General features: G+C 44.9%; 1 protein-coding gene across 1 annotated transcript; it reads left to right on the forward strand.

The window, feature by feature from the left end:
• Positions 1-4,761: 4,761 nt before the first annotated feature.
• Positions 4,762-8,781, forward strand: LOC121187033 (mRNA decay activator protein ZFP36L1). The gene is made up of 2 exons (XM_041046069.1): positions 4,762-5,064; positions 5,626-8,781. The coding sequence occupies exons 1-2, from the start codon at positions 4,996-4,998 to the stop codon at positions 6,844-6,846; spliced, it is 1,290 nt and encodes a 429-aa protein (XP_040902003.1). The 5' UTR covers positions 4,762-4,995; the 3' UTR covers positions 6,847-8,781.
• Positions 8,782-10,770: the final 1,989 nt, after the last annotated feature.

A 10,770-nucleotide genomic window follows, 5' to 3' on the forward strand; every position in this document is an offset into this window, starting at 1 on the left:
CCAAAGTCCGGTTCTAATGGGTTCTGAGGTGAAGGTTGGGGGTTAGGTGTGTTAGGTTAGCGTTGGGGTTAGGCACAAACACTTACCCACTTACCCCACGGTCCACAATGAATATAAGTCAGTGAAATGTCCTGACAAAGATAGCTGCACAAACTTGTGCCCGTGTGTGTGTGTGTGTGTGTGTGTGTGTGTGTGTGTGTGTGTGTGTGTGTGTGTGTGTGTGTGTCTGTGACACGGTAACAGATTCATTAAAACAGGAAACTGACTGGCGGGAAAACTACAGCAGCAGGGGCTTCAGTCTTTCGTCATAACATAATCCAGTGGATGCTTTTAACACTCTGTTCACCCACCCCCAACACACACACACACACACACACGCACGCACACACACACACACACACACACACACACACACACACACACACACACACACACACACACACACACACACACTCTTTGTTTGAGAGTAGAGAGAGTGAGATGAAATAGTGCTGTGTGTGTGTGTGTGTGTGTGTGTGTGTGTGTGTGTGTGTGTGTGTGTGAGTCCAGTTGGTGAATTGAAAGGATTTAAGGAGCCAAACGGCCTGATGGAGGATCAGAGGGAAAGAAAAGGAGCGTGGCTGTAAGGAGAAAGAGAACATGGATGATGAGAACATTCCTGTGTTTTACTTCAGTGAAGGTTTAATCATGTCAGAGAAGAACTCTGTATGAGCTCTGTGTCTCCCAGATTTTCAGATTTGAACCAGGCGTGGTGAAGTGCAGCTCACAGTAACTACCTTTACTCACCCTGAGCCGAACAGTGAAAGAGGTGTTTGGTGGGCTATTGTCGCTCAGTGTGTCACTCTTTGATTTGCCCAAGTTTTATTTCCTCAGCTGCTTTTTTTCAGCCTCACCTCCAGCACGGTGACTCGAAACCCAACTGGTCGAGGCAGACGGCGCGATGGCCGCCCACCATGAGCCAGGTTCTGTTCAAGGTTCCTACCTGTTAAAGGGAGTTTTTCTTTGCCGCAGTTGCCAAGTGGTTCTCTGTAGATGATATTATAAAGAGTATGGTCTAGGCTTGCTCTATATGGAAAGTGCCTTAACATAACTTGTGTTATGATTTGCCAGTATATAAATAAAATTGAGAGAGCAGAGCAGAAACCGTGGAGCCAAACACCTCACCTCACCTGTAGTTCACAGCCTGGGGTGAGCTGAGGCGGGCGTCTTCATTCAGTAACACCTGTCTCCTTTTCCATAGCCACTGCACGTCTTTTCTCAACAGACCTGTGTTTAGAAGAGGAGGAGACAGTCATAATAATTTCAGTTTACCACACAGGAGAAACATGTTTCTGTGACACGAACATGTTTTTCCCAGGGGTAGAAGAACAATTAGTGGAGAGGAAGTCAGCGTGATGGATGGAACGGGGCCAAAGACAAAGTGAAATATCCTCCTTCAGCAGTTTGGCGTGACACGGTTGTTTGTGCGACCTCATCAGACTCAGGTCCCTGCACAGTGATTTATCCACCTCTTTATAACAGTCACCAACAGCCTTTGGTCACCATTCATCTCTCAACTTCAACCACATGTTCATTTCTCAACCGTAGTCACCATTAATCTCCATAACTTTTCACTTTAATCAGCCATTTAAAACTGTTTCACTCCTATCAGGGCTGAAAATATTTCCTGGCACCTCAGAAAAGAGCCTATAAATCAGCAGATTAAAAGCAGATAGAGCTGCTGTGGTCCTGTGTGCTTTGGCAGTAACACAGCAAGGTTTTATTCCCTGGGCACAAGAAGAGCCAAACACTCACTGTCTCAAAGCACAGAATGAAAACCATGAAGCAGCTGGGTATGATAAGGGTGCTGGCAGTTATTTTTCTGTTTTACAAATGACTTTTTGGGCCTAGCTCCTTCCTCACCTGCTGATTATCATTCAGTGATTTAAGGCAAAGCTGCATTATTATTGTTGTTGTTGTCATTAAGTCATCGGGAAAATTGTAAAATAGCACAACTGAAACATACTGTGACTCTGATCAGCAGCTTTACCACCAGTGTGCATCAGGTGCCCTGTGCTTCATGTACAGTAACACAACCAGTACACACTGAGTGTGAACAGAGAGCATCTGACCTGCAGGCTGAATCACACTTTCTAGGCTCAATCAATAGAAACAAACACATTTACCTACACGATCACACAGTGTGTTATCAGTTTAACCACCATAGAGACACACACACACACGCACACACACACACACACGCACACACACACACACACACAACAGACAGTTACACTGGTTATGTAAGAAGAGATTCAGTTGCGGTGTCGCTCAGAAGCCTAGACCACAACATCAGGGAGGGAGAAAGAGATAACTGATAACTGATCAATCTGCTGGATCGATCGTGAAAAATACCAGAAAACACTGGGAAAGGAAGGAGGTGATGGACAAATTTATCTCCTCTGTTTTTCATGAATTAATTGACTAATGTGCAGAGTGAAAAGAAAGAAAGAAAGAAAAAAGAGTAGAGCAGAAAAACATAACGAAAGTCAGTCTGTTACCAAACCAAACGACCACAGGGAGGAAACCACACTGGATTACAGTTATTTAACCCTGAAAACACACACACACACACACACACAGAAACGTATCAGTGAGGCGTTGTGATAAGACGTTGTGTGTTTCAGTGAACTACCCGTCACTTCTTTCAGCCACAAACTATTTGTTCCGTTCCATCATACAAGTTCAATAAATATCTGCCCCAGTCACAAACACTATGACAGCTACATTTGCTGTTTACCTGTGAAAAACAAAATGTGTTCGCATTTTCAAAACTGTTCCATAAAAATCATCTTCCAATCCTAAAAGCCAAGGCAGCTGCAAACTGTCTCCTCTTCTTTCTATTTGGGTTTGCTAAACAATAAAAGTGTTCAGTTGGCATCTGGTCAGCAGTGTGACAGGCAGCCTGCTCACCAAACTCACCCATTTCCTAGTAACTCACACATTTCCATATTTGTGTGTCACAAAAACGTGATTTGATTGCAGCTCCTGAACATCACCTGTTAATGAGGGTTAGGGTTAGATACTTTGAGTCCTGCACAGCTGCGCTGGGACCTCAGTCAAATCTATTTTATTCCAAGTTACAAGTTGTCTACTCAAAAAAAAAAAACAACACAAATATTGTGATTCTGGAGCATCACCTGTTCTGTGTGATTGGCTGTTCTGACATTTGGAATGAGACGAAGACATTCTGTCATTTGATGGTATTGTTTTAGTGTCACCAGCTGAATCTCACCGTAAACAGAGCAGTGTTTACGTTTCCTCTGTTCAGCTCCTCTGTCTCAATCGTCCCTGTAGTGTCCATACAGAGACACAATGCACAGCACAAACAGATCGACAGTGCTGTTTGAAATGCATCGTTGCTCCCACTGGAAAGACGACCAAACGGTTCAACTCGCAACAACACGGTCAAACAACATGTGCTTTCAGTGAGAGCTGGAACAGACGGAAGTCTCCGGACAGGACAGTCCTTCTGAAGACACTACACCTCACCTCACCGCCATCAGACACTTGTTATCACTGACTTTTGTAAAAGCTGTGAAGTTGTTTGTAAAGTTGAAATCCCACCGTGGCCCTCTCAGACCGACAGTCGTCTTTGTTTTGTTTTGAAAGGCGTGTTACTGGCCAGCGGCCGACAGTTAGCGCTTTTTCATCCTGATGGCTTTGAACCACCTTAACTGACCTGAATTTACATTTCAACACAACAACAAGCTTTGAAACAAGGTGAGCATGAAAACGTCGCTGCTGAGGGAGTGGCTGGGTCTCAGAAATGTAGAGGCATGAATATGAAATGCAAACTGAGATAAGCGTGAAGTTTTATTTCATTCGGTCTTGAAAGATAAAACTTGTTGTTTCTGTGCAGCTGATTGCAGAAAAAGACGGCAGTGGATATGATCTGCTGGAATTCATCTTTTCATCGAGTGCTCCAGAAACTGAGTGAGCAGCACGACAGTCAACAACATCAACAACAACAGAATCTTAAAGAGCACAACACATCAAAGTTCAACTGTGAATGTTTGAGTTGTGATTAATCACAGGGATGATTTTGCCCTCATAATAACTTGTAATGAATCCTGTTCATGTCAGGACTCCACAGGACACAGCTATGTTTTAATGAGGTGAATGTACTGAAGTGTATCGTGGGTTTTGTGGTGACATTCAGCTTCTAAGCTGAAAACTCAGGTTGCAGCATTTATTTTTAATTTTAATCACTTTCTTGATCCCTCCTGGGGAAATGACTCTCTGCTGTTCCTTCACTTCTGCTTCTTCTTTGCTGAATGCAGCGTGAACACAATAATACATTTTCATACACATGTACAAGTCAAATAAGCAATTTTAAACACTTAATAGCTGCACTAATGACAGTAAATGTGTTTAGTACGTGCAACACTTGTCATTATCTCCTTAGCTGTGTCCATCCTAAACAAAGTGAGGGGACAGTCTTTTAAAAAGAAGAATGCATCTGTAAGGATTTGGTAATGAAAGGGGTAGAAAAGTAGCTTCATTCAGCTCCCTCCTCTTCTTTCTGTGCCCACCCTGCCCCCCAGCACACCATTACAATGCAGGACCCCTCCCCCAGCCCCCCTACAGACACACACACACACACCCTGCCCTGCCCTGCCCCCTGAACAACACAGGCAGGGGGTGGGTGGGTTTCCCCAACTATTTAAGCAGATTCCAGCAGATGGTCCAGAAACTTTCCTCCTGGTGTCACGTCGCTCTTTCTCCCAACTCCCTGTCTCCTTCACAACGGACTTGATTTACTTCGTTTCTTCATTTCTTGCCCCCCCCCTCCCTTCCTCCCTTTCAGCTCCTGACATAAGTAGCTTCTCTATCCCTGACCATCTAAAAGCAACCTTCAGAGGGCCAGACTCAAACCTCCGAGGCTTTTCAGACACCAGAGAAACTTTTTTTCCTCTGCTGTGGGATCAGACGTCCATCTCTTTCACTGTGAGGATGGTGGAGCGAGCCATGCCCTCTGACTTTCTAACACCTTTCCTGGAACTGGACAAGGAGTTCTGCAAGGTGAGAGCTACCAACAACAGTTTTACATTTTTATATGTATCTGCCAACATCCCACATCCGTCTGTCTCCTGTGTGATCAGATGCTAAAGTGCTAAAACTATCTCTCCTCAGAGGAAAGATGAAACACGAGTGGGAGCTTTGTTTTAGTAGATTTATTTCCCACATAATGTTAAAACTGCAAGAAAAGTCTTGAAGTTTCATGTGCTGATGTAAAAAAAAATCCTAAAATTTTATGTTGTTTAGATCATGTTTATTGGAAAACAAGTTTATTGACTGTTTCTTTCATAAACTGTAAATGACTTTGTACATACAAAAGTATGAGAGAGTTATAAAGTTAAACTAAAGATTCAACACATCTTTTTCAATTGAAAATTTCTTTTATTCCATGAGTAAACTTCTCCGGTCCCATTGCTTTAGCTGCAGCTTTAAAATCTCCTTTCAGTTCGACTTGCACCCCCACCCCCCCATCTCACCCCCCCCGTCTCACCCCGCCTCGCTCCAGTGCTCTGGGAATGCAGGAGGCTCACATCTATTCCTCTCCTCTCTCCTTTTGTGTGACAGAATTTCCGTGGCCTGGAGGCGACAGATGGCTCGTCTGCCGGCTCACAGCAGCAACGGCAGCAGCACAGTCAAAGAGTCCTGGGCTTCCAGCGTCGCCATTCTCTCTGCCCCGTGACCCTCCCCAACTCCAAGTTCAACAGCAGCAGCTCTGAGGCGACAGAGTCAGCCTGCTGGGGGCTCAGTATGGCGGCAAACAAGCAGTGGAACAGGGAGGGTCAGCTTCCCCTTTCCTCGCTCAGCCACATCCCCTTCAGAGTCGACCGCTCAGTCAGCATGATCGAGGGCAACAGCAGCCACTTGGGAAGCAGAGAGGACAAAATGGCCTCCGTGTCGCCAACACTGCTCCTCCCTCCACCGGGCCTCTGTCTCAGCAACACCTCTCTCTCCTCCACTGCTTCCCCCTCAGCTTCCAAACCTCCAGCCCCCTCGCCTCACATCTCCACCCGATACAAGACCGAACTCTGCCGCACCTACGAGGAAAGCGGGACCTGCAAGTACGGCACCAAGTGCCAGTTTGCCCACGGCTTGGACGAGCTGAGAGGCCTCAGCAGGCACCCCAAGTACAAGACAGAGCCCTGCCGCACATTCCACACAATAGGTTTCTGCCCGTACGGCGCCCGCTGCCACTTCATCCACAACGCTGATGAGCTCCACGCTGGCAACTCCACCGTCCCTCCACAGAAACAGAAGCCGAGGCCTCCTCTGCTGCGTCACAGCCTGAGCTTTGCAGGCTTCTCCTCTCCGCAGACTTTCCAACCAGTTGAGGAGTCACAGCCTTCCTCCCTCCTCTTCACCCGAGCCTCCTCTGTCTCCCCCCCTCCATCCTCTGCAGGGAGCCCAGAGCTCCTCTCCCCTCTCTTTCCTGAGCCGAGAGCACTGAAGCATTGCCCCTACCCCTTCTCTGGCATCACCGACTTGGCAGGTGAGAGCGGTGATTCGGCTCTGCGCTTCTATGCTGTGACCGATTCTGTCAGCACCAGGTGTCCCACCTCAAATTTCACCTCCAAAACCCCAAACCTCCCTTACCACCTCCCCCAGCAGCTGCCAGTCTCCCTAAACAGCCTCCCTGGCCTTCAGCGCTGCTCCTCGGCTGACTCCCTCTCTGAGGAAGGCTACACCTCCTCCTGCTCCCTTAGCTCTTCCTCCAGCGGTACAGAGTCACCGAGCTTCGAGGGCCGACGTCTGCCCATCTTTAGCCGTCTGTCTGTTTCAGACGAGTAAGGAAGGGTTTTACTGTAGGGCTGATTTTAATCCTAAATGCAGCCACGTAAACGTACCTAACTTTGTGCATATTGCATTTCTCATCCAAGCAGTTGTAGCGCTGCTCAGTGTTCGTCCAGTTTTAGCTGACTTCTTGTTTTTGTTTTATCTTTATTTTTGTAAGGTTGTTCTTTTATGCCATTGTTACTGCTGTATACTGTTGTATACCCATTTTTAGAGAATACTTGGAGGGTACTTCACTGAGCTCAGCATTCGTCCTTATGCTGTTCCAGCTCAGTGGGAAGTTCTGTGTGAGAATTTCCTGTACCCTGATTTTAGGAAGGATTTTATGATTAGTGCTGTTTGGCCTATGTATGACTGGTGTGCTCTCCACTTTTTAAAATAGCAGTGTTGTTTGTTACACATTATTTTTCTTATTCTCCTTCTTACAAACAGTTTCAGTGATGCAGCACTTGTCTGGTCATATTCAGGACTCTACAACTGTACGAAACCAGCCTCTCGTCCATGAGTATGAGGGTTAAATAAGTGTATGCTGTCACTGATTGATTAACTGATTGGTTGTATTGCTGTGGCCTCTTGATTGTAGTTGTCAGCCATTTTAACTGCCTGGCAAGGATTCAGCTAAACTGCCTTAGCAGCAAAGAATAGCACACATGTAGGCAACCCACTGACTTTCTCTAGTTACCAAAGTTAATGTTAGCGTTCCCCTAACCCATTTGTACTGTTTAACATCTAGCTAGCCTTTAGCCATGACAGTCAATATACAGTGTTATGATTATTGTAATTATTGCTTAACACTTTTTTTACTTTTATTTATTGCTTTTTGTATGGTTTACTGTTTCTGTCAGAGTTTGCTTTGTGATGCATTTTTTATGATGCCGGAGAAATTATGCTTTACTTATGCATTCATGATGTCCGTCTGCTTGGTTTACACCATCCAGTAGCTTTAAGAAGGCTCGAGGAGAGGAGAGGAAAGGAGGGAGAAAGACATTTTGGCATTCTACATGTGTGTTGCCTTATTGGCTAATAGGCCTGGCAGAAATCAAGGCTCACTGAGTTTTCACATCACAAGCAGCTCGATGAATCAGTCAGTGGTTTCTCTGACCGGAGGCGTCCATCAGTGATACTGCATCGGAACTTTCTGGAAGCACCGTGTGGTGTGAGCACACAGTGGGTCTGCTCTCCTCTCCGTCGAGCCTCACACCTCTGTCTGTAACAACCTTTTTCCCAGTGTTATCCGTTGTTACCTAAATGCAAAGCAAAACGGTGGTGAAGGACGGGTTCATCATACGTTCATGGCCTTAGTGTGAGTCAGCAGCGGCAAGAAAAAATGTGAATACATTATGACCATCAGTTTCTGAACTACATGACCAGAAAAAGAGCATCAACATTTCATGGTACATGTGTGAGGACCAGGACTGCTGTGCTGCAGTCTGTGTGTGTGCAAATTCCTTCTTTAAAACTCCTGTGGACTCTGTTCTCTGTGATATAAGGACACAGGTGAAAGGGTGACCTTTGTTTGTAGCTGATGTTTATCTATCAGAGTTGCCTTGATGACAATGTGTTCAACTTCTGGTCAACTTCTGTTGCACGCTAGCTAGCTAACTCTCTGAGCGGCAGGTGAAATCAAGCGAGTTCAAATGAAATCAGGCAAAATCTTTATTGTTTGTTTTTGTCATGACTTGCCCTGACGAGTCCAGAGACGCTTGTTGTTGTTGTTATAGCTTGTCGTTAGCTTGACTTGACAGCAAGCCACTTTTGTAACTTTTGTTAACTTAAAATCTTATTTATTTTGTTTTTCAAAGCAAACCTATATTGTGTTTTTGTTATACATAATTTAAGTGCATTTATTGTTTACATTCCATGGGTTATGTTGATATCCTAGCTCTTTATCTTAATATATTTGTCCACCTTTATTTCAAAATAAAAGTCTTTGGAAACTAAACTCAGCTGTATCTCATTACACTTTTGTGTCAGTTTGTTATATGATGCACAGAAAGTCAAAAGTGAGCTTATTAAAAATAAGATGTTTCAGGATTTAAGATATTTTCCAATGAACCAGGTAACTTTCATCTTGAGTAACTCATGGGTCAAAAAGACAGAACTGAGCAAAATATCATGCAAATATAAATATATGAAAGAATAAAATCCAGCACATTACTTTAAGACTGACATTCACCTCTCTTCTCCCAAATAAGCAACTCTAATCATCCACACTGAGAATCTATGTCATCAGTAGTATCCTCACATCCCAACGTCTGAGCTTAATCATAACCCTCTGCTCGCTCTCATCTCTGCAACCTTTTCTTTAGCTCTTGTTTTCTGCAGGATCGTGTCTCATGACTCAGAAGGAAATAATGAGAACTCTGATTCTTATTGGTTCAGATAATCAGTGAAGTCACCATGGACAAAATCTCTTTATATTCCATAGTTACAAGAATATGTGGAATATGAGAGGATGCATGTGCAGTAGAGGTGTTGGTTTTAGTGCTGAATTAAACTCTTACACTGGGCAGTACCCGTTGATTTCAGTGGAAACATGCTTTTTGTTTGGACGTGCCCAGTTTGTTCTTATATTAGTAGTAACTGTAATAAAAAGCACAGATCTCCAGAATTTGTTTTGTTCTGTGGAAAATGTGAGCGACGTGGGTCAAATTCATTATAAGTGCAGTAAAAGGTTTGAAAAAAGCAGGAAATGTTTGTGGTTAACACGATGGAAGAAAAACACAATTTTGCAAAATTCACATTGCTGCTGAGGTGTTCCCAGGAGCTTCGCTTTAAAATGCTGCCACTGCTCTTCGGGCCTTTACGATCATCTGTGTCTCACTGACACAAAAAGAACAAAGATTAACTCTTTCTCTTGCTTTTAAGAAATCTCCCAGCCCTCCCCTCTGTGTGTGTTTATGTGTGTGTTGTGTGGGAAGAGCAGTGAGTTTTGTTGCAACTCGTCTGAACAGATCAATTTAGAGTGAATGACACTGAGGAGAATGTTTGGGCAACAGATGCTCAAACAAAGACTCCCCAGCACACAATGGCACACAGAGATACTTGTGACTGATTTCCATGTATTCACACAAAGTGGAGCAGAAGTTGAGGTCCTCCCCTATGTGTGTGTGTGTGTGTGTGTGTGTGTGTGTGTGTGTGTGTGTGTGTGTGTGTGTGTGTGTGTGTGTGTGTGTGTGTGTGTGTGTGTGTGTTGGCATTCAGCTGTGGGTGCAGGCTGAGGATTTCCCTCTGGTGGGAAATCAGTATGAAATGAATATCAGTCGAGTGGAGCAGGAGCAGACTCCCAGAACCCCCATGGCTATTTACCATTCAATACCCGTGGCTCTGTGTGTGCATGAATGTGTGTGTGTGTGTGTGTGTGTGTGTGTGTGTCTGTAAGACCTTAAAAAGGCCAAGGGCCATCCCTGTGCAGCCCCTCAACCCCTCCCACCCCTCCTGGCCATGCAGGCCCTTTGTGTTTCCCTGCTTTCCCTTTTCAGTTTAACATCTGTATGCTAATGCAGCTCAGTGGGAATGGACTGGAATCAGCCCGGTAGAGAGGGTGAGGGGCAGCTTCCCTTCCCTACGTGTGTGTATTTGTGTGTGAGTGTGAGTGTGAGTGTGTGTGTGTGTGTGTGTGTGGACAGAGATGGGTGAATGAAGTGATTTGGGAGAATTCAGCAGCAGGAAAGGGGTTGGTGCCAGGCTTAAAGAGATGGGAGTGAAAAAGAAGAATTATTGGTTAACAGCTCTCTCAGGAGAGAATGGATGGGGTTTGGGGCAAAGTTTAAAGGAGATGGGTGTAGAAGTGGCTGTGTGTGTGTGTGTGTCTGAAATATGGCAGCAGAGTTGTGCTGAAGCTAAAGTTGAGGCAGAGCTGAAATCTAAATGTTTTCCCTTCAGTCTGCACGAGTTTCAGTTTCAGTTAATTTCAGAGTA

This window comes from Toxotes jaculatrix, chromosome 9, assembly GCF_017976425.1.
Source record: "Toxotes jaculatrix isolate fToxJac2 chromosome 9, fToxJac2.pri, whole genome shotgun sequence".
NCBI lineage: Eukaryota > Metazoa > Chordata > Actinopteri > Toxotidae > Toxotes > Toxotes jaculatrix.